Raw genomic sequence first — 24,053 nt, 5'->3', positions numbered from 1 at the left:
TCCCTTTAGCCCACAGGCTGTGGCAGCACATGGGTTAGTCACTATGACTAGGCCTTCCATGGCAGAGAGAACAAAAAGAAAAGATGATTCACGCCTACAATGCTGATGTAGAAATTGTGTTACTGTCTGCCTATGGTAAACCGAGGCCTTTCGCAGTCAACTTAACTTTAGCTTTTTCTCACACAGCAAACATGAACTGACAGTGACACTTTGGTCTAAGTAGCCTATCTGTGGTGGGGGCTGAAATCAGTCAGTGTTGTTTTGTTTGGTTTTGCAGCATGAAGCCCAGTTTCACTTTGCATTGGGGGTCATAGAAATAAATGGTGGTTTAAAAATACTAAATCACTGTATTTATTTATTTAACCTAGCGATTAACCAGTTGGTTTGGCTCATCTTATAGGGGACACTAGTCATCATAGACTTGATTCCCACAAACCCAGTGGGACATACAGTATAATAGGAACCATTGGTCTTAATGAAAGCCTGATTTGAAGAGCCCAAGATCATGTGTTTGATTATCAAAGTAGATGTGGATACATTTTCTCTTGAATTCCTAATTGGTTCATTCGTTTTGAGATGATACGATAGAGATCTATCACACAGAACAAAGGAACTGTTGTTTTCCAGTTGTTTCTTTTCTTTTCGTGAATTATACGCACTGGATAGATTATCATGGTAGTCGCCAGTTTATTTTCATTGTCAACCAGCAAATAATTTATGGTCTAAATGGGAGCTGTAGTATTGATTTTATCGAGCAGAGATCATAAACTGACCATGTAAATGTTTTATTTTCACTTTGCATGCTGCATTGATGACTAAGCTGACCAGTTAGGGATCTTCCACCACCAGCATTAATCACATCTTTCCAGTATATTTCGTCAGTGGTTTAAAAACAGTTGAGCAAACACTGATAGAGAACCTTTTTCTGACCCCTCTTGATTGGAAATAAACTCATACATTTATAGTAAGAGGCACAACAAAGACATATTTAGTGATAGGGTCATCATCCGGTATCCATTTTGGGTGTCTCTTTGTCCTTTGTAGGGTAGTTATGGAGGAGAATATTAACCTTTTCCCAGGACAGATAACCTTTAAAAGTCCCGAGTGTTTTCCCTGTGTGAGCTCTGACAATAGGGACAGTGTTCTGGGCTGGCCAGAGCCCCAGATCACATTTCCTGTTCCTGATTTAAAATCAGCTCAGCTGACTACTGATACACTCTGCTCCTCAAAAAAAAAACAGTAACAGGACCATCACCCTGTTGTTTATCATGTGAACTCGTGTTTTTGTTTGTGAGAGAGAACGGGCATAAAATGAAGCGTAATAGGGAAATCAAAGTTCAATCAAAGACCGTGAGCAGCAGCAAAAAGCTAGATTGTACCAGAAGACAGTAAGCTTATTCTTACTAACTGCAGGGTGTATTTGAAACAAAGACGCCCTTCAGTGTACATAGTCTTCTTATTAGTGTGCAATAACAGTCAGCGATACATAGTATACCACAGACACACGAGCGAATTAGAGTAGGAAGTCAATATGAGAACCTGTTTTCTCAGTCAAATCAGCCTTGTGCCAGGTGCTGGCTTTTACAGGAAAAAAAAGATGTTTGCCTATATTTCTGCATGTGTGGGCGTGTAAAGGCCACGATCCGTCACATAACATCTGGTAATATCTGGATTACAGAGTAGGATGAATGTCTGTGGGTGGAGATGGGTTGTGCAGACTATTGATCTGAATCAGACCATGCTCAGATGATCAGTCACTGAAGTACTTTCTTTTGAAGTACGTAAAGCAAGTCAGTCGGTGCTCCCATCAGGTCAAACAGTGGTTCATGCCTTCATTTGCATGATTAAGGGCAGAGTTATGTAAACATGTGTGTAAACATGTGTGTGCCAACACCTTTCAGAGCTTTAAAGCCTCATTGTTAGTCCTAAGAGTGAGAGGTACATCGTGCATGTGCGCATTTGTGTGTGTCCTGTGTGTGTCCTCAGGCAAATTTCGGACTCATCCCAGCCAAAAGTTATCTCTTTTTTCCCCCTCTTCCAAAAAACAATGACCTCTTGGAAGTCTTGAAAGAGAAATAATGAAACCATTTCAACAATTGTCTGTCTTTTTGTCTGTGAGACATCGAGTTGGAGAATCACACTATGGGAGTCATATCCTCCCATTTGCAGCGAACTGCTGACCCCTCACCTTTTCCACCCCAGTTCAGCAACACATCATCACTAAGAAAAGTCTTATGTTATGGTGGAGTGTTGAAGGAACAGTCGCCAAAGCAGCACTGATGGCCATGACAGAAAGACGCGCTCACATATTTGCATCTGCTTTGTGTCCTGTTGAAGTTAAATGCAGGTATGCATGACTTGTGTTGTGGTGTTCTAAAGAGCTGTTCACACTGGTTTTGCCAGGGTTTAAAGAGCAAACCAAATCACAGTAAGAGGAGTTAAGCCTGTTCAGTTTCTCAATCAGTAGCTATGCCTTAGGGGTGCTTAAAAAGTGAGCACGGGCTGTTTTAAATATCTGTGTCGAGCCGCACAGCATGACAACGCTTGACAACCACACAACAATGGCATTAATCCCACCCATGATGCCAAATGGCTAATCGTCACTCCTTCTGCTGTACTACTGATTCCAGATGTTTCCACCAACTCAGTTTTGTGGGCATGTTTAAATAATTACACACATCTCATTATGAAACATATGCCAAAGACATACAGAAAATTCATTGCAGACATTTCAACATGTTTTCCTTGGATTGAGTTATTAAATGTATAGTTGTATGGTTCCAGTTTCCTACATTTTTCATCATTTTCTATCATAGTAGGACTGAATACCCTCATCTTTGGGATTTAATTTAAATTCACTGCTGTAGCTTCTTGGAAATCTCAATGTTGACATGACAGCTAACAAAAACCAAACAACTGATCAACTAATCTAGAAATACACACAACAGCAAATTTATTTACTGCAAGCAAACTTCATTCACTAATAAATACCAATTATTGAACTTAAATCACAATAAGAGATACCTGAACTTATTTCTGTCCTATAAGACATCTATTTATTTTATATTTTGGCGATTGTCTTGCAAAAGCTGCCAACTGTTCATACAATGAACCAATATTTTCAATCTGCTGATAATGTTTGGACATTTACTCAGAAATCACATTAAATCTATCAATAGGACTGATATAATTCAAATTAGGTTGAAGCTACTGACAGCAGGGATGCGTATTCTGGACTTTATAAATTTGTGCCGTCCAAACTTTTCTCCCCCTACATGAACTTAAAGTTTTATCAGTTATCACAGAGTTCAAGTGGGAAAACTGCATGTGGTGGGTATAATTGATAGCTGATGAAAAATAGCAGTAGCCAGAAAGAAGCATCAACATTGTGCTTAGAAATCATCACCTGTGTATTTTGACTTTTGTTGCCATGATGCCAGGTCTCTCTTGGAAATGAGATTTTTAATTTCAATGAGATTTTTTTACCTGGATAAATAAAGGACTAATAAAATCTAGTCCGAACATTCACAATAAAATCAAAGATAAAACTAACCACAGAGCTTTGTGGGTTCTGCCTTTAGCATTGAGTCGATGTTCCATGCGACAACGTCCACAGCTAATACTGTGATCACAATTTCGCCTATCTCTAAGGGGAAAATTCTTGATATTGCCCAAGACATATGCTCATGTGACAAATCATCTTTCGGCCTAACTGAGATCCAGACGCACGAACGCCACAGATACACAGAAACATTTGTGGGCAGATGAGAATGCTATTAATACACACATAAGCACACACAGCCTCTCTCACACACACATGACACACACTCATTAAAGCAAGTGGTGCGATGCTATTAATATGTGGAGAAACCGGCACTGTCCTCAATCACATGCACTTGCTTGATTACACACAATAACACAAGTGTTAAATGACAGGTGACACTAAAAATAAACTGGCACGGTTACATATGCTGAAACTTGCTCAGAGAGCCACAGTGTTCCTTCAGCAGAAACAAATGGCCACTATTAATACACTTAATACACCAACACAAGCACTATTAGCCGTGTATGCACCCTCAACTGTCACACAAGCAGACTCTTCTTATGCAAACACAAAGACCTGCTGTGTACACTCAAAAGAAACAACTGCAAGCTATTAATATCTTAGGGTGCATAGGATGGACAAACACACACACACACACACACACACACACACACACACACACACACACACACACACACACACACAATGAACACATAAGGAGATTGATACTCCAGCTGCTCGGAAGTGGGGGACAGAATGTGTGCAGCAGCTGTGGATTCCTATGAACGTAAGGAAGAGGAAGGGAGGCAGTGGAGGGTGGAGGGATAGGTGGCAGGAGTGGGGGCTGCTAAAGGTGTCCCGCTTGGTGGAGAAGATGTCATTTTCTTTCCATTATGAGTGCACAGGCTGGCATATTTGAGGCTTCAGTGTATTCATTTTTTTTTTTTTTTGTTTATTTTATTCCTTTCGATGTATTTTTCCTCTGAACTTCTGCTCTTTCTGCTTTGTTGCTCTTCTAACGAAGCATAAACCTCACGCCTGCTGCTAGTGTTTATGTATATAGTAACAGTAACTAGCACTTAACATGATGTGTGACATCCAGGCTTAACTCCATCCAATACCACTGTGGAGTTCAGGCTAAACCAGCAATAAACAAAGCACATTTTAGCCACAGCGTGAATATAAATACTACTGAACGATATCTGTAGCTCTCTTGAGCTGCAAAGAAGCCATTCAACCAAAATAGCAGTTTCTGCTTGCCTAAATGAACCAAGAGGATGTTATGGTGAAGACTAACTTTAGAAACAGGAAGTCACTGTTTCTTTGTGAGTGTGTGCCTGTGTGTGTGTGCGAGTGTGTGCTCCAGTAAATTGTATGCGTGTGTGCAGGTGCGCGTGTGTGTGTGTCAGTGCATCAGCATGTTGCTGCAGTAGGGCCCACAGAAAGAGGATGGTGGTTGTGAAACGAATATGCTATTACAGAAACCAGAAGTTTGTCCCCTGTCTATTTTTAGCAGCACAACGCTGAAAAGAGAGACAGCGAAGCACGCACACAGATCTTATCGGCATGCACTTCTCTTTATTATAAAGTGCTCCAGATTTTTGTCTTGTAATTATGCAGCTCTTGCATTGTTTTAGGGTGAGAAATAAAACATTGCGACAAATGACGATGGCTAAAAACACCTTTATTCTTGCTTTTGTCATGCCAAAACAAGTGTGTGCTGTGTATGTCTCCTCTTTTAGGCTGTGTTGGTAATATGATAGAAAGCAACCACGAGTTGCTGGAACCCTTCAGGGTCAGCATAGAAGAAACCTTAACTGTTTAGGTAACTCTTTAAATGTACATTGTGGTTACTGGGGTGTTTGTTTTTTTTCGTCGAGTCAGATAATGAGTCACGCTGTAACGCTGCCTAAAGGAACAGCTTCAGTGTCAGTACAAAAAAAACCCCACATTTGTTTGGAAATTTGGCTTTTTTAAGTTGTAAATGTTGTAAATATAATATAAATAACATTGGGGTGATGTTGAAAGTGAGTTGAAGCCAGAGATGTATGGCTGTTGCGAAATGAAAAATGTGCCACAGGTGTTTGTTTTCTGTTTAGAAGAGAGATTGGCTTCCTGATCATTTCCTCTTTCTCAGGGGAGCTCACTCGTTTGATGAGCATGTGTGTGTGTGTGTGTGCGCGCGCATGTGAGCGTGGGTGTGTGTACGTGTGTGCAAGTTTGTCTGAGTCTCCACCACCACCGCCGGCCCGCTCCTCCAGTGATTGTCTGATTTCCTTTGAAAACACACAGCCATTCTTCTTGTAATACATACTGTGCTGCAGCTACTGGTACTTCCTGTTGCACCTTTTGCTTTATTATTACAGTAGAAGCTTAAGAAAATAAGCCCCTTGAATTTTAACAGTGTTGCATAATGTTCTATTGCAAAGGTATGAACCAGATGACAGTGGAGGGAGGCCCAGATATTTCTGATTGTCAGAGATGAAGTTTTGTCTGATGTGTCACAGATTACTTGAGTTAACTTGCAAGGTAGGATTCCAGTAAGGCACGGACGAGAAGCCTGTAAAAATGCAGGCTTCATTTTTTTTTCCTAGAGACCTTTTTGTCCCATCTTTATCTCTACTGCTGTCGTGGGTTTTAGCCGTGACACAAAAGCTCATCTGTGCGTTACAATACAGCAAATATTAAAACCCAAGGCTGTCCCTGTGAACAGAAAGTGTTATAGTGAGCTCAGAGTTCTGCTATCAAGCAGGGTAACAGAACTGAAACCATTTGGTTTAAACTGTAAAGTACTATATTGAACTTACTGAATATTAATTCCCACCCTGTATTTGTTTGTTTGTTTTTTCCTTTATGTGTTAATGAGCCACATAGCCTGCAGTCATAAGAGTGTGGGAGTGTTTCTTTCTTCAGAGGAATTGTGTCAACTCAAAATACTTTTCACACACATGATTATTTTCTTCTGAGTCAGGATTGCTGTGAGGAATGACAGCCAAACCACATTGTCTGGGCTGTCTGCAGATGTAGGGCTGTGGCTGAGAATGGAGGCCAGTTGAGAAGAACTGTGTAGCCTGTAGTTTTGTTTTGGGCTGGTTGGAGCTAATAACTGCAGCTGCTGTGGATTCTAATAGCCTAATTTCAACACACGCTGGAGGTTAAGACAGAGAAATCAGTGTTTCTGAATCTTTTAGGGTGCGTTATCAGTGTAGTAGATTTCATTGTGTGATCCTATTTGTTAAATTGACAACTCCTATAACAACTGAATAGCTGCAGTGAAAGAAGATCTTCTCACATTTTGTGACATGAGAGAAATTTGCTACTCCCTCTACTGTGCTTTCCACAAAAGTTACTCTAATTTAACACAATATACCAGTAAAGAAAGAAGGGAAAAAAATGTCCACTTACAGGACTTATGTGAGTAATATTGTGTAATATTTTAGGTTACAGTCATTCAGACATACGGGTTCAGTAAATTTCCTCATTCTTACATCCCTCCCATTGCTCTTTACCCTGGAGGGAGCAAGGTGTCTCCTTCCATACTGTATCTCTCTATGCTTTTGTATCAGTACCGAAACATTCCTCATCACATTCATTGGTTTCATGTGTCAGTTGTATTGAAACGTAAGAACAGTATGAAGTTACCTGTGGCCATGCATTGTGAACGCTTTTGTTTGTAATCGCAAAATGTGAGACAAACTTCAGCTTGGTGCTTTCTCACTTGTAGCTATAATTAGCCTCCATGTGTGTTTTATCTTTTCCAGGTCATACCATCAGGCCCACATTGGGCCATGCATGCTATGGTTAAATGATTTGTGGTGAAAGTAAAATAAGACATGATATTTATGTTTTCGGTGGCCTTAAGAGTGCATAAATTGATCAAAACATTTTTGCACCGCCCCCCACCGCACACACACACCTTTAAAAAGACATCTGTTTTTCATTAGGACACCGAGACCCGATTCAGATGTCTCGCTCGTGCTAATTTAGGCTTTTATTTCTTTCGCTTTTAGCAAAACCTGAAAGGGTGACGACAGATTCATGTGCCTGATCCAAACGACTTAACCGCACAACGTTAAAATACAACTTCCCACCCTGTTTCTTTCACTTCTTTTATGCATCTCCAACGCCAGCATATACAAGAATCTTTCATTTTTGTGCTTTCTGAATGTAATGTCCTCGGTATAAACCGGGAGGAGACACAAATTTGGAGCCATCCGCTGTTGCAAACCCCTTGTGCTTAAGGGAGCAGACAGAAGAAGCTTTAGTTTTGGATAATGAGCAGTTTACTTGAAGCGGGAAAACTTGAATGTGGTGATGATCTCTCTATGACAGGCAAACTTCAGAACAAGTGATGCAGATGAAGCAAGAAATGTTAAAGAGAAGCCTTCTGATTTTTCATCTGCTACCTGCATAACAGTATCTATTTGCACAGTCAGCAACATAATATGTTTCTCTCTCTCTCTCTCTCTCTCTCTCTGCCTCTCTTTCTCCATCTTTAGTGGATGTGATCATCAGTAAGCAGGTTTCTTTGCCCGTTAATGGGAATCCACCCATGGACCTAAGTGTGACCCGCAGGTTGTTACATCCAGGCCCAGATTCGGCCATGCTGGCCCCCCGCCCTCCTTTCTTCATGGGATCCCTCACCGCTCAACATTGTGCCCAATTCTCCCAGCAGCACTTGCAGGTGAGGTCAAACTTAGATGTCAGTTCTCACCTAGTTGAGCTGGACAATGAAGCTTCAGCATGAATTGGACATAGCATGGATCAGTGCACTGGCTGAAATCAGCCAGTTTAAATCTTTACATTGAAAGTTTCTGTTTCCTCAAAATTCAGTGCATGGAAACAGAGACCAAATACCCTCATGACATTTTGCCCCTGTTCCAAAATTGCCACATCTGGCATTTATTTACATGACTATAAGGTAGAATGACCACCTGCCACATCAGCCACAGAAAAAAGCAGCTGCTTTCACCGCAGACCTTTAACCAGGTACTGTGCAGGACTCCTCAGAAATGAGTAAGAAGCAGATTTAGGTTACTATAAACAAACCATTTTCTCGGCATTTAATTTGTTATTGACACTTGTCACAGATTAACTGACTGATGCAACACTTCAGTATCCTGTTTTTTTTCTTCTATTTTTGTAAGCTATCTTATTCAAGATGTGTGTGTTTATGTGCTTGTCAGAGACTGACAGTTGCAGCTTTTGTCCTTTGCTTGTGTAGATTTTAAAAATGCATTTCTCTGTGTTTTTTCCGTCAGTATAACATCGAACAAAGGCAAAGAGAGATGAGTGAGGAGAAAAGAGAAGAGCTACATCAGCTGATTCAAAAGAGTAAAAACGAGCAGAGTGAGTCCTGTGTTTTCTGTTTTCTCCACACTGTCATGTGTTTTCATCAGTTCTTTAAGCGACCATAAGGTGGTTTACGTGCTCTTCTTCTGAGTCATAGCACACTGTATGTTTTACTGAAAAAGAGGGGGATTTCCAGCAGTACTGTGAGGTATTCTCAGATTCCAGGGAAATTTGCACTCATATCAAACCAAAGTCAAACAAACAAGCTTGTTTTAGGAAAGCGTTTTTATTTTTACAATGTAGAGGAAATGAAGAGTGCAAAGAGGATCTTGGCTCTTACTTCTGAATTTTCTTGAACGCTTTATGGGAAGTTGTAATAGAAAACGGTTGTAATTAGACTATTTAAATACTAAATCACTATTATTTCTTATTGTCATCTACACTCTTGGACATATATCTACCTGCCCTTTGACTGTGTATGATCTTTTTCTTTCTTGACAGGTGCTATAGCCAGTCCCCTGGTAAAGCAGAAACTTCGGGAACACATAATTATGAAGAGCCAGCCAACCCATGATAGAGTGACTCCCAACCACAGCAGTCCTGCCCCAGGATTCGGGTGAGAGACATCAATGATTTTTCATTGATACAAACACAAAACAAATGCAAACACAGCACACGCTGAGCAAAAACTTTCTTGTGGTTACTTAAAATTGACACAGTCTGTTGTTTTGTTTTGGTCACAAGGCTCCGGGTTCCTGATATGTCCCCGAAGCCTCAGCCTACACCCTGTGACCAGCGCGCCTTGAGAAGAACAGGTGAGACTCCTGCGGCTGTAGCCGTGTCCGAGATTGTGGTTCTCACCCTGAGGTTAAATTTGTAGAGGTCATGTGATTTTAAATTTTAAGTCTGCTAGACTGAAATCACCTGCAATGCTAACACTTAATGTTTAAACAACCTGTCTTCATTGTCACTGACCTGTCCAAATAATGGAAAAAGTGAGGGAGAAAAGGCGTGTCCTTTGCATTGAGATGAGAGAAACTCATTTTTACATCAGCCCTGCAGCGTCAAAGAGAGGTTGAACAGCCATAAATAAAACAAACAAAAAAAAAACAATAGATACAGTGAGACACAAAGACCTGAGCGGTTATATAACTTGGTAAGGTATGTGTAAAATGAACTGCGTGAGAGTCCAGAGCAGTTCTCCATCACTGTGTGAATGAGAGCGAGCGTGGTCACGCCTTCCTCTACATTTCTCTGAGTACACGTACCATTATTTATTTGCGTTACCCTAGAACCATCAGCGCGCACACACACACACCCTCCAGTGCTTTTGTTGGCTCTGTGACAACACAAATTTTTCTTTTATCCACTTTGAGTCAGCCACTGATTGATTACTTTATTCAGGTTTATTGGAGACTGACCAATGTATACAATGGACGTTTTGATTCTCTTGTCCAGGGCTGAGGTATTTGTTTTGTGGGGTTATGGTACAGAAATTGAGCACGTCATTATAGTGTGTGCGTTGTTGAGTCGGTGCTTTCCTGCCAGTGTAGCCGATGTATAAAGCAATGATATAGTAATGTGAGTTTGAGAACTACAAATACCTTTCTTTACTCTTGATGAGAGCTTATGTGCCCATTTCTTCACGTGTTTGTGTGTGCGTGTGTTTGTGTGTGTGTGTGTGTGTGTGTGTGCAGTGTCTGAGCCCACACTGAAGTGGAAGTTAAAGAAACTCATCACCACAAGGCCAAACCCGCTGCAGCGAAAGATCAGTGCCCCTCCTGCAGTCAAGCACAGGACCGAAACTCTGGGTAAACTATTTACATTCACTTGGATCTCTGTCAGAGTTTTATTCTTCGGCTCTGTTAGCCGTTTCTTGTTAAAGTTTCTTTGATCTCGCCTTTCTAACCTTCCAGAAGCGCTCACCATCAGATTTCAGCACAGCTTGATCAATTTTCCATTATGGCGTAAGCAACTGATACTGGTGGGCCTCATAGGTTTCTTTCCATTCTGTCGTGCAGAGTCTTCCCAGAGTGGCAGCAGCAATCCAGCATCAGGGTGCAGCTCTCCAAATGACAGCCTCCATTCAGATAATGGGTCCTTACCGCTGGCTCATGAGGTAAGCCCTTTTGTATATATATAAGTACATATAGCAGGTTTTCTTGTCCTCCTTAGCATATAATGAATGCACAGTGAATCCTCAGTGAACTATTTAACCATACACAAGGTTTTTTAAACTTTTCATTATGCATTAATTTAAACAGTACATCCAACTTCTCTCTGTTCTGAGAAGTAGAAAAATATACACTTGAAGTACTGAAATGCTTAATTCTGATCTTTTCGGTCCTCCATCTATAGCCGAATAGCCGATGTCAAAATAAATTTGTGCAGTTTTCTTTTCACTATGTTGAACATATTTATCCTTGACTTGATAGTTTTGATAGTACTGTATATATAGTACTGTATTTAACACTTTTACTACAATCAGGTTCAGGTTTAGATAAGTAGATATATTTAGAGATCAATAATATGTTAAAAATGTAACGAAAATAACCTTCCTCATTCAGTCACAGAGGCTGTTGCTGAAGGATGGTAATTTAGCTCGATTCACTGTGCCTTCCAATCCCCCTGGGATCCCCAACATCACTGCTGGACTTCCTGCACAGGTGAGCAGTGCTAGGATTTCCTCCAGAATCATTGCATACAATATTGAGGTTGTGCTGCTCCTGTTCCTGAAACTAGCACCACTTTAAAGGACACAGCTTGTATAGATAAACATTCATACTGTTGATCTATTTGTATTCAAGTGCGATATCGTTTCTGAAATAGTGCCTGCACACATGAACACTTATAGAAACTTGTGGTTTCACTTCCTTCTTGAACTGTGTGCGGCTTCTATATTTTGTGAGTCTCTCTTGGTAATTTACCACCTTTTTGACTACAATAACACAGTTCAGCAGTCCATCTATGCACTGTGACAGGCTGTCAAACCCCTAAACTATCCATTAATACTCAGCTTTTCTCATTTTTAGACTACCATAAGAGGGAAATTAAATTAAATTAAATTACTAGTGATTGCTTTAGAATTTCCTGTCATCTCCTCTCGTCTTTCATTCTCTTCTCTTTCCCTAGGCTGACTTGCGAGAAGCAAGGCCATTGGCAGTATCTGGTCTCCATCAGGTTTACTTGCCTCTGGAAGAAAGCAGTCCAGCTCTTTCTCAGCGGCTACAGCCTGTGTTCATACTGGATCCACACACCAGGCTTCTGCGCCCCCAGCTTGTCTCTCGTGAGTTGTATTCCTGTTATTCCTCAATGTGCATATTGAACACACTTCCTTTGCATTGCTTACTCAATGGCAAGTCAGTGGGATGGTTGTTCACAGACTTTATGTTTGTTTTATTTATATAATGTAAGTAAATGTATGTACATATGAATTCTAGATACAATACAACAGCAGTGCATTTTACTTTTTTGAAAAATAGCAGTCAGTAAAAATATGAAATAATGACGACGTAACACATAAACAAGTCCAGTTAAGCCTGAATATGGTGAACTTGGAAACAGAGATGAGTGGAATTTAACAAAACAACCACAGTAAGTCTTGTTAACAAATTTAGAATGACATTTGCTAGATATATATATATATATTGATTGATTGTGTTATTAAAACTGGAAAGTGGGGGCTCTATAAAGAACTACATAACAGTCTGCACTTCACACTTTTTCACATTGTTTATAGTCAAACTCTTTATTAATTAATTAATTTCAACCTCTGACAGGATCTTTTGCTCTAAGCACAGAGATTTAATTACCTCTTTTCATAGTTTTTCTTTTATCCATGATTTCTGAACTGAGCCCAACAAATAAGCATTTCCTTTTCTTCTATTCCTGTAGTGAATCTCTCAGTTTCACCCTGTGAGAAATTGTGCTTCTTCTTTACTGTTATCTTAACCTGAGATTTGTTTTGTTTTTTGTTTTTTGTTTTTAAAAAGAGCTATTGCATATGCTAATGCTGAAATAAGGCACCGACTCCGTTCATTCATGACTGATAATGGAAGAGGAAGTCGGGCTCAAAGAATGAGATATATAAAGTAGGGTAGTGTAGGCGCACAGCTCTAAAAATCTGAGTAAAAGAATGTAAATAAATGTCTGCCATTCTAAGTACACATAGCTTTAGTTATGAATGGACGCTGACTTGCATCAGATCCATCCTGACTCGCTCTACTGATGCTAAAACAAGTTCAAATGACTGCATTTAAAAAGGTGTGTTTGTGAGAGGTCTCTAAGACTCTATCGAGAGAAGATCGATACCTTGTCTGTGTTGTGCTGTGTTTCTCTTGCATCATTTTTCAAAATGGCACGAGGGCGCTCTCTGCTGTAAGTGCTGCTCTACATGCAAGCAATGCATGGCTCTCAATATTTTTCTTTTTGAGTGTTTTTAATATGAAATACAGCTGTGGAATATTTCATCCTTCTACAGTTGAGTCCAATAACAATAATCGATTTAGATTGGATTTTTTTTTTCCTGCATTCTTGTTTTTCACCTCTTCTAAAACATTACGTTTCTTCTCTTCTCCACAGTTCCTGGTTTGAGCACCATCTCTCTGCAGCAGCACCCTCACCTGTCTACTCTGTCCAGAAGAGAAGGTCACAAACCTTTGGAACGAACACGTTCAGAACCGCCACCCTACAGCCACTCACAGTTATCTCTGCAAACCAGCCATCACCCGCACATCCAACACTCGCTGAACCAGCAGTACCACAGGAGCGGGGTGGAGAGATTCAAGCAGAATTCACACCTGAGCAAGGTGAAAGGGGGCTCATTTCTTAAGAAGTACTAGTCTAGTAGTACTAGATTATACTAGACTAGTACTAACAGATTGACTAATGACCACTGTGTGCACCTGCTTGGATTTCCTTTTTCATGATCAGTCTTACTGAAATATGTCTTAAAGAGAGTCCTTATTTTAAGAATTGAAAACTGTAAAAGTTCTAGCTTACGTGAGCTGGGAAAAAAAGATAGATAATAGGCTTCCTCTGACACAGATCCCATCAGAGGACATGGACCTAGAGGAGACTGGATCGGGATCAGGTTCGGGGACAGGTTCTGTGTGCGGCTCAGAGCCCGGATCAATTTGTGAGGATGACTATCGGCGGAGACAGAGCAACGCCAGCACAGACTCTGTGTACGACACAGAGTCTACTACCTCCTCCCGGGAGAGCTTGATCGAGCCCTCCTACTCTTACAATCAGGTAAAAGTCACTCTTACATGTGCACACATAGAAATTATTCTTATTTTTTTATTGCCTCCTGGCGCATGAATCAGTGAATCTTTTCTAATGACCTTAATCAGTAACATATCTTATCATGAGTGCCCCTTTCTGGTCCACTAATGATTGAGTATTAGTTAGCAGGTTAGCAGACAGTATTATGATTACCATTATCTTGCATCCGTAACATAAATGAATTCTTTCGAATGGAGCGTCTTTTTGCCATCAGGAGGCACTGTTGCCTTGCTAATACAAGCAGAAGACTTTGATTTACAGTATCACTTCAGTATTCTTGGAAGAGCTCACTTTTCTTTATCAACAGTCTGTTTTAGAGAAGGAGAAATAAACACACCAAATAATAAGTCTCTTATTTGAGTTTAGCATATTGTGTATGTGACAGGTTTCCTGCAGGGAGTCTTTACTATGTGCAGCTGCTGATAAATCCTTACATATTCTTGTCTATTGTCTGTTCTTTTTTTCACCCACTGTTCTTGCAGAGGCAGGTGATCCTTAGACCAAGTCTGCAGATAGATCCGATGGGTGTGCCATCCTTAATTTGGCCTCACCAGCCTGTCAGTCGGTCCCGGTCCTCCCCTGCCTCCACCTCCCTGCCTCCTGCTTCACATCAACCCACCACCATACCTTCCATGTCATTATCCAACCCTGCTACAGACACCCAGCTGCGCTTCACCACAGGTGAGTGACAGTTGATCAGCAACATTAAAAGAAGCATTCCAACTACCTGAGGATGTAATTTGATTACAAGATATGACAATGGTATTACAACATTATTGAAGAGGGACAATATGGTCAAATGATGTGTTTCCATGTGTGTGCATCAAGGTTTAGCATATGATGGTCAGATGCAGAAGCACCAGTGTATTTGTGGGGACAACAGCCGTCACGCTGAGCATGCAGGAAGGATCCAGAGCATCTGGTCTAGACTGCATGAAAGGGGCCTAAGGAGTCAGTGTGAGGTATGGTGCACACACATTATCCTACAGATGCATACCCCATGACCATAGCATGCAGTCTAAATGTATATATCTGTATACTTCTATTTCTAGCGCATCCGCAGTAGAAAAGCAACCCTAGAAGAGCTGCAGTCAGTCCATTCAGAAAAACACGTACTTTTATTTGGCACCAACCCGCTCAACCGCCTCAAGCTGGACAGCCGCAAACTCGCTGGTAAGATCAATAACAAACGTGAAGAACACAATGACTATAGCGCAATTGTAATAGTAATAATGATAACAATATGTTCGTGTTATACATTATCCTCTGCAGGAATCCTGTCTCAACATGTTTTTTTGATGTTACCATGTGGAGGGGTTGGGGTAGGTGTTACACACACACACCTAAGCACACAAATTAAACAAGTCATTTTGGAATCTTTTCACTTATCTAATTGCAATGCTGAGCAACAAAAGCTGCATGGGTGGTTATGCATCATACACAGTTAAGCTAAGAAGACTACAAATTGCAATTGCTATTGTTTTTGGTTACTTTAAAATCTAAATTATATAAATGTAGGACATTGCATACATCGTTATTGCTCATGGCATATTCATCTACAATAGAGATGTGAGAAAAAGGAAAAGGAGAGGGAAAAAGATAACATAAAGACTGCATAAAAAGACTTCCAAGTGGCTTGATGTGGGGGAAACAGAGTATCAGGATAGAGAAAAGTCAAATTTAAGAGAAAAACAATAGTAGGAGAGCAGATCAGATTAAATGGAACAATGCACTATGGGAAAAGGAACAAAGCGGAGAATGACATGGGAACATTGATTATAATGCTATAAGAACTGTTGTTAGGAGAGGAGAAGACGAAAAGCTGAAGGGGGCTGGGTGTCAGTTGATAAGAGAACTGATCTGCCTGGATTTCCGGCCCTTGGCTACTCTGGTGAAGAGGGGTGATTGGAACAAGATGGAAAAGTCTGTGATAAAAGAAATTCCTCTGATTTCATTGTTCCCCAGCAGTATAGCATCATGCCACCAATAAATGACTTCTGACAAACAAGTACCATAGAAATTTTTTTTTAACTTAGAGCAGAAACAACAAAGAAAGAGTCGATGTACAAAGAAAAGTCTCTAAACAATGGTTGGCATAATGCACACAAAGGTTTAAGGTTATTTTTAGCAGATGAGCAAAATCTAATAACAGATTAAAATCTGTAGCTGACTTTTAAACTGACTGCAAGCATCTCCCCTCGTTTTTCTGTCAGGTGGATATTGATACAGTCTGGAACGAACATCACACATCAGCAGCCTCCCGCATTGCTGCAGGATGTGTCACAGACCTGGCACTGAAGGTGGCACAAAGAGAGCTGAAGGTGTGTCTTTATAACCAAATACCTCGATGCCATGGGCTTTGTCAAGAATTTCAAAACTGCAGTCTATCACCATAATGTGCTGCAAACCTTGGCAAAGCACCCACTATTGGTTATAACGACATAAAGACGTGAACCTTTTTCACGTGTGGAGATCTGGCGTTATAAAAGCAGCAAAGTGTTGAAGGTTTTTCTGCCCTTTTTTACAGAATGGCTTTGCAGTTGTGAGGCCCCCTGGACACCATGCAACCCATTCCTCCCCTCTGTAAGTACAGCAGTGTACACGCACACACCACACACACACACACGGACACATACCAGGAGCCAGCAGGCCTGCAAAGTGTTTCAAAGGATTTATTGCAAACCAGCTATACTTCTGAGCAAGAGAGAGAGAGAGAGACAGAGTGCCCGGCTCTCTCTACCTTAATGTATGTGTGTCTGAGTCTGTGCTGTGTGTTACCTGCTCGACGCCCGAGGCAAACTTCCTCCTCCACTCAGTTTCTTTTAAGCTTTCAAGGCACAAAGCAAAGCACCTCAGAAGAGCAGTGTACATGTGCGTGCACAGTAAATGTGGGTCTTTGTGTGGATGTGCATACTTGCGTGCATGAATTTGTGTCAGTCTTTGATTAGAGGCATTAGCCAAGTAACCACATTCAGCTGGGACTCTATGTGTGTGTGTCTGTATCTGTGTGTGTGCTCAGCATTGCTTGTCACTGGTTATTTATGGGATGATAATGACTTTTCTTGATGAGCAAAGTTTAGACAGCTTATAATATATACCGTTCACGGAGACAGTCACACTTTACGACCCATGCTGACACTGCCACTTCCAACATTCCTCCATTGTTTTTCCTACATCAACACATTTTTTTTGCATACCTTTATAGCGGATAGTGAGTGTTTAGGGATCGGCTGCACCGAGTTGTGAGTTCATTTCTCTAAAATGATCTCACACGTCCTGCCCGCTGCTCTCGCTGCACTATCATTTGGAATGAGGAGTGGGTTGTTTTTTTTATTTTATTTTTGATAACCTTGGTTGTCTATTTGTCAGAGAATTTGTGGGTTCTGCATTTCTCAAGAGTGTGAGATTTTCTACTCAGCATAACGTTTTTTGTTTGTCAGCAGACGAAACAGCTCGAACTGAAACGTCCTCATTTCTCAAATATTTGCTGTAAACATTAACGTGGCAGGATCATCCCTCTGTGACTTTCAAGCTGGAGTCAGCGCTGTGACTGTCGCAGCCTGGACTAAATAGCCACCATATGATAACTGGAGCCTTTCCTTAGAGGTTCCTAAGGTCCATATGGTGGTTCTGTGATATTAATTTAGTGAAGATGTCGTGATAAAGACATGTGGCTGCCACTCTTCCTGTCTGTTTGTCCACAGGGGCTTCTGTTTCTTCAACTCTGTGGCCATCGCTGCCAAGCAGCTCCAGCAGAAACTCAGCGTCAGCAAGATCCTCATTGTGGACTGGGTGAGGACCCACCGCATGACCAGCATCACTGGTCTCCACATGGACAGGAATAAACACACAAAAACACAGATGCAAAGGCACACAAATGTGTTGTAGGTACAAACAAGGTCCCAGATGCAGTAGCACTGCTATTTATCATTTAATTGAATTAGACACTGTTATCTCTGGTAGCCATGTGTGAGCTGAACGCTCTCACACCAGGGTTGAGGTCTTCACTCAAAAAATGTAAAATATTAGACTTTGTCTTAAAGACCAATCTTTTGCATAACACGACAGTTATATATCTTGTCATATAACTGCCAGTTATTTGACAATATAGCTATACCATAACAATGTATGTCCACAAATCCCTTTATTAATAAGAGACATAGGAGGATGTGGACCTGATCGCCGCACATCTCCATCTCCAAGTTATACACTACTTCTGTCCGGTACTCCATAAAAAGACATGAAAGTCTACATTTAATTATTTTTTTATTCCACCCATTATACAGTTCACATCTGCAGATATTGATCCACTATCACATGGTCACCTCTGTTCAGCATGTGTGTATAAGATCTTGCATGCGCTCTGTCATTGTTAGTTACTGCATCAGCACTGACTAATACCTGATTTATTAAATACAATTAAAATGCGTCTCCTGTTGACAGGGAAAAGCATGAATGCTTTACAGATTTTTCTTCCTGCGTTCGGGGTCATATGTTTAACACATGCTTTTGACTTAAAAAAAAAATACACTGCTCAATATAAAACATACAAATTGTTTTGAATTTGCCAAGGTTAAAATTCTGTGTGAAATAACAGCGCGAGTCCTTGGCAGCTTCATAACTAATCATATAATCACTCTCCAGGATGTACACCATGGCAACGGCACCCAGGAAGCCTTCTACAGCGACCCAAGTGTGCTGTACATCTCTCTACATCGCTATGACGATGGCAACTTTTTTCCTGGTAGTGGACACCCCAGCGAGGTAAGTACAAAACACTCCTCCACAGCCATGCTATGCTTTTCTGCTTTTGCTTATAATCCTGGTATCAGCTTTCTGATTGATGACAGTGAACACATTAGCCTAACAAGACCACAGGTTCTTCTTTTTGATTGTGGACATTCATGTGGCTATTTCTCATTACTAACTTGGCTGCCTGAGATAGTTTATAACAATATAATCAAAGACATCATGAAGACAGATATGCTGGCACAGAAATGTTTGGTAATTATGTGATTCCTTTAGGATATTAGGGATCTCAAACGCTTATGTTTAACATTTACTTGCTAAAACAGGAAGAATTATTGTCCATTCAGTCAAGGAATTATCTGCATAATGTAAACTTCCAACTGCAAAATCAGTTTGGTTGTGACTGACTTTTCACGATTGCAGTCTGCACTATAGATCTGTTCTCCAGCAGTGTATGGATGTGAGAGTCAAATATATGACCAGTCAGAGTCAATTACATCACAATTACATTACATTACTAATACAACTGGATTCATGACGCTATAATTTGAGCAACGAAGGTTACGGTTCACTTTTGTTAACTGTCAGTCCGGCATCGTCATGACAACCTATTACGGATACCCCAGATGTCTTTTGAATTCACCATGTGCTCATCTCATTGTGTTTGTGAGTGGTTTACGTCGAATTTCGAATGTATTTAAGCAACTTCAGGTCTTTGGATGTTGAAGCTTCCCAGCAGGATGTGCACGGTTTTGCATGCCTATGTTTGCATACAGGATATTGAGATGCCTATGAATTCTGCCTGTGGTCTTACCAGAAACCAAGTGTGATGACAGCCCTCAGGCAGATGTACTGACCCGAACCCACGCTGGCATTCATCGCCCGCTCAGTCACTCGCATTCCCTCATATATTCTCCCATCTCCCCCAACAACAATGCGGATAAAATAGTCAGTGTTTTCTCATAAAATCCCACGAGGAGGGGACGCGGCATTAAATGCTTTTTTGGCTTGGATGTGGCTTTGCCTTAAGTGGCCTCTCAACCTCTGGTGAACAGTGCGGTAAACCTCTGGAGTCTCGCTGTCCCCCGTGTAGGTATATAACGCACCATGGGGTAGGGAGTGTGATGTCATAGGCATAACAGAGAGTGCCGAGTACCTCACAGAAACCAGCACAGGCCTAATCCAGTCCAGCAATTCTTGAAACATGAAAGAGAGAAAGAGGACAGAGGGGAGTGCAAGAAACTCGGAGCTATAGAAGGAGTTGCGTGTGTGTGTGTGTGTGTGTCCACGAGCACGTGCGAGCGTGCATGCGGGTACATTACCAGTTGGCAGAGGACAGGAGGCCTCATGTGTTTTTCGTTTGCCCTGTGAACATCCCGTCCACTGAGAGAAGAATGGAGACAGACGCTCTGCGATGCTCATCAGCATTCTTTTCTCTTTCAAGCATCCTCTCACACCCATGCACACACACACACGTACGCACACACAAAGAAAATTACCACACATCTTTGCCAAGTGCGTGTCAATCAACCGCCTCAATCTCTCTTCAAACTGACACATTGACTGATGGTGAAAGGCCTAGAGAGCAGCTAAATGGCTGCTAGCAGGACTACAAAGAGAGAGGCAGGAATCCTTAAACCTTCTTTCCAAAGACCCGGGACTCAGTTCACTTTCTGCCCCAAAATATTTGAGGTCAAACTGACAGGAGATCCACTCGACTTTGTGTACTCTGCTTGGCAATTTCAAGTACACGCCAAGTCCAATACAGCTTGAAAAAAATCACTCAAATATTTACAACATGTAAAATGAGCAGTATAGCGCAGTATGTCATGTCTTTTCATTTGATATGTCATACACATGAAACTCTCTAAACATCCATATAAAAAAGCACATTATGCAGTCATTTCAATCACATAGCTTTTCAGTACATAAAACAGTATGCAACATGCGGTATGTGACTCTTATTTGTAGTTGTTTTTTTTGTTTTTTTTTTATATAACATGCAACAGTTGCCAAATGAAAAGTACTTCCCAGTATAGCTGTAAGCCTAAATCTTGGGAACCGTTAACGGGTGTAACTCTGTTGTGGCTCCGGGTGATTTATAAGGCCATTTGACAAATTGTATCAAAATCAAAATGGAGGGACAGGGGTGTTGAATTAACAGCCATCCGTCTTTCATTTAGGAATCATAATCACTCCCTCGTGCTGCCTTAAAGAGATGCAGCCACTTCGCCTCGGTTGCTGCAATGCAAAAGTTTTGCAACAGCGGTGCTGATTTTGTGAACATTTGACACAAATCTGTCAATGTCACACAGTTTCTCAACTTTCACTGGGACTCATTAACTTTCTCGACATTGACGGACACTCTTTCTCTCTGACACACTCACCCCCCTCTCTCTCCCCCTCTGTGTTTGTCTTCATCCAGGTGGGTGCAGGTCCAGGTGAGGGCTTCAATGTCAATGTAGGATGGACCGGAGGACTGAACCCTCCAATGGGCGATGCTGAATACCTGGCTGCGTTCAGGTAAAGAAGTTCTTATAATACTGTAGTAATGAAGCATTTAAAGGTCTATACTGGTGTTTGAGATACTTGCCAAAATAAAATGAAGGTAGCATAGACCTCAAAACTTGAGATAGGTGTTCACCCCCCTAGAACATTATATTTACGTTTGACTTCTCTTACGGTTAGTGTCACACATTGTGTTGCCAGCAGTGTTTCTCGCTTGTTGCGCTCTCATTCTGGCTTAAAGCTCAGCAAGCAGCACGTAATTGCTTGCCCAATATTCAGTTTTGAATCCAAGGTACACTTATCTCCTCCTTCGTCATGTCAGTGCGCCTATCAACCTTCAGCAGTCAACACAACAGCTGTGCATGCAGCTCAGCTCGCTTATGAAAGCACTTTAGTCATTTAGCATCCTCCACACACATCTCTAATACGCAAGCTGATCACTCCCAGGTAAAGCACATTCTATTCAAATCACAGTACCACGAATACACATGTTGACTATGAGCCAGCTGCTACCCAGTGTCAGTACACTTTGTATGGGAAGGGCTAAACAATAATGATTTTTTTATATAACATGTGTAATTTCACATTATCGATATCATTTTTGAACTAATTCCAGAGGCCTACGTAGGCTTGTTACCCAGACACACCTTTGGTCTTGCAGCACTTTTCGTTTCATTCAAGCTATTTTTCTTGAATGAATATGCTTTGATTCTGCACCACACTCTCAAACACACGTAATGAACTCAGAATGTTTCTGTCAGCAACACTGGCTCACCACCAGATGATTAAGCTCTCTACATGGTGCTGCATGCACCAGACACAGTGGGTGGGCCCCTCGTCAACGGAAAGATGCTAATGAGCTAACCCATTCTGGTAAAATCCATACAGCCAATAGGCATCCTCAGAAACACTAAGTCCAGTGTTTACTGGAGCCCTGGATACTAATTAAGAAACAACTGGTCCTTTCCTGAGCAGCCGTCTGGTTTTGGTATCTTTTATCCAGTTTGGGGAAATGGCAAGCTTTTTCATGTGTAAAACTTCCTTAGTAAACCGCAGTAGAGTACTGTACTGTATTGTGTGTTACACATAAAAGCTAATATCAAATCATAGCTCTGTAGCGCAGGAGTGTCGTGGTGGTCCGTGGCAGTTGGAGGCACATACCGTGTAGCCGTGTCCGGGGCAACCTTTATCATATGTCACCACAGAGACCAGAATTCCTCAGTTATAATTGGTTGGGTTTGGGGTTAGAAACAAAGAACAACTTATATTAAGTTTGAATCATTTTTCTGTGAACTTTGCCACCATTCTGTGAATTAACCAGTGCGAATAAATGCGTAGCATGCTTTACAGACAAAATTTAATGCATCATGAATTTGTGTTTATGCAATTAAGTCTACCTAACCTTGTGCCAGCTCTGTAATTCAATTTGATTTAGATGACAGGGTGTTCCAGACTCTCTGTGTTTCTGCTCGGGATGGAACAGAAAACTAGCCAGAGTGCGGTTACTGATGATGTGTGTCTCTGTTTTTGGGTGTGTATCGAAGGAATATTGTGGTCGGGAGTGGTGGTGGGACTCTAGTACAATCAAGAGAGAGCTCAGCTGCTTTGAGATTAAGCGTCATGATGCATTTCGTATTTGTGTGGAGGATTACTAAGACGGTCAGGATTTAAGCTCGGCCGAATCACCAGTAGCACACCATGAATCAAACTTGCAGTTTCAAAGGAAGAGCATGCATATGCAGGTATTGCAATGTGTACATAGTGTGTATGTGCATGTAAATACATTTCCTGTGTATTTCCAAGTGGCTACTGACCAATGATGAACTGTGGAGGAGAGGAGAATAGAGCAGAAGAGAGGAGAAGAAGTGGGGGGTACATTGTTAGGGAATCCAAAGGCGGCGTAATTAGGCCCAATGGATCCCAGATGGCTGGCTGTCAGTGACGTGAGAAGAGGGACGAGCTCCTAATAGGAACCAGACGCACACAAACGTCTTTGAACTGCCGCTGAGAGGGGGTGGGGTGGGGGGGTGGTGGGGGAGAGTGAGAAAGAATCAAACGCGGCATGGGCCGTGTGCTCTTGCTAAAAAACTGGCAGCTAGAGACAAGAGGAAGTAAGAAGGAGAGCAAAGAAGCAAGAAAGCTGGGCTCCCATGAGTGGAGTTTACAGTCTGTGGACACCTCAGCCTTTACCTGTTTGTAACATGCAGAGAAAAACTTTTAATTGTGTCCCACTTGTAGACCCATATCTATATAGATAGATAGATAGCCAAGTAAGGTATGCAGAGCACTCGTTCTTCTTTTTTAACGGCTTCACATTTAAACAGTTGCACACATTCACACCTGGGAGGTGCCCCACCTTCCACGGTTGGCTGCTTACCAAGAGTGGATCAAGAACAGAGATGAAGCACTTGGAGCACTGCCTTTGATAATTTCTCTTTTCATGATTTTCAAATAGGGGAGCTATTTGCAATCACTTACAATTAAGTAAGTGTTTGCAGTTAACAATCCAGATAAAAGTTGTGAAGTATATGAATGCTCTTTGTGAAATCAGTCACTTCAACTCTTTTTTTTTGTTCAAACTCTCTTCATTACAATAATTAATCTGTTACAGCGTGCTCTGCTGTTAATTTGATCACACATTATGTTCTACTCACCCCACCCCTCAGTTCTCATT

At 41.3% G+C, this 24,053-nt stretch overlaps 1 protein-coding gene across 2 annotated transcripts in view; it reads left to right on the top strand.

The window, feature by feature from the left end:
- Window positions 1-24,053, top strand: part of LOC102307377 (histone deacetylase 7) — a 40,172-nt gene that overhangs the window by 10,658 nt on the left and 5,461 nt on the right. For both annotated transcript variants that reach the window (XM_005918556.3, XM_005918557.3), the window contains exons 2-20: window positions 8,044-8,228; window positions 8,806-8,893; window positions 9,338-9,452; window positions 9,581-9,651; window positions 10,534-10,647; window positions 10,858-10,955; window positions 11,404-11,502; window positions 11,969-12,122; window positions 13,418-13,644; window positions 13,883-14,089; window positions 14,605-14,803; window positions 14,951-15,084; window positions 15,175-15,295; window positions 15,395-15,444; window positions 16,336-16,443; window positions 16,650-16,705; window positions 17,827-17,914; window positions 18,767-18,886; window positions 21,297-21,394. In XM_005918556.3, the coding sequence (XP_005918618.1) occupies window positions 8,044-8,228; window positions 8,806-8,893; window positions 9,338-9,452; window positions 9,581-9,651; window positions 10,534-10,647; window positions 10,858-10,955; window positions 11,404-11,502; window positions 11,969-12,122; window positions 13,418-13,644; window positions 13,883-14,089; window positions 14,605-14,803; window positions 14,951-15,084; window positions 15,175-15,295; window positions 15,395-15,444; window positions 16,336-16,443; window positions 16,650-16,705; window positions 17,827-17,914; window positions 18,767-18,886; window positions 21,297-21,394 (2,332 nt within the window). The remainder of the gene's footprint in view (window positions 1-8,043; window positions 8,229-8,805; window positions 8,894-9,337; window positions 9,453-9,580; window positions 9,652-10,533; window positions 10,648-10,857; window positions 10,956-11,403; window positions 11,503-11,968; window positions 12,123-13,417; window positions 13,645-13,882; window positions 14,090-14,604; window positions 14,804-14,950; window positions 15,085-15,174; window positions 15,296-15,394; window positions 15,445-16,335; window positions 16,444-16,649; window positions 16,706-17,826; window positions 17,915-18,766; window positions 18,887-21,296; window positions 21,395-24,053) is intronic.

The sequence above is a fragment of the Haplochromis burtoni genome, unplaced genomic scaffold (assembly GCF_018398535.1).
Source record: "Haplochromis burtoni strain Fernald_Lab_line unplaced genomic scaffold, NCSU_Asbu1 Contig_32, whole genome shotgun sequence".
Classification (NCBI taxonomy): Eukaryota; Metazoa; Chordata; class Actinopteri; order Cichliformes; family Cichlidae; genus Haplochromis; species Haplochromis burtoni.
Note: the sequence above shows the minus strand (reverse complement) of the source record. Positions and strands in the feature narration are given on the sequence as shown.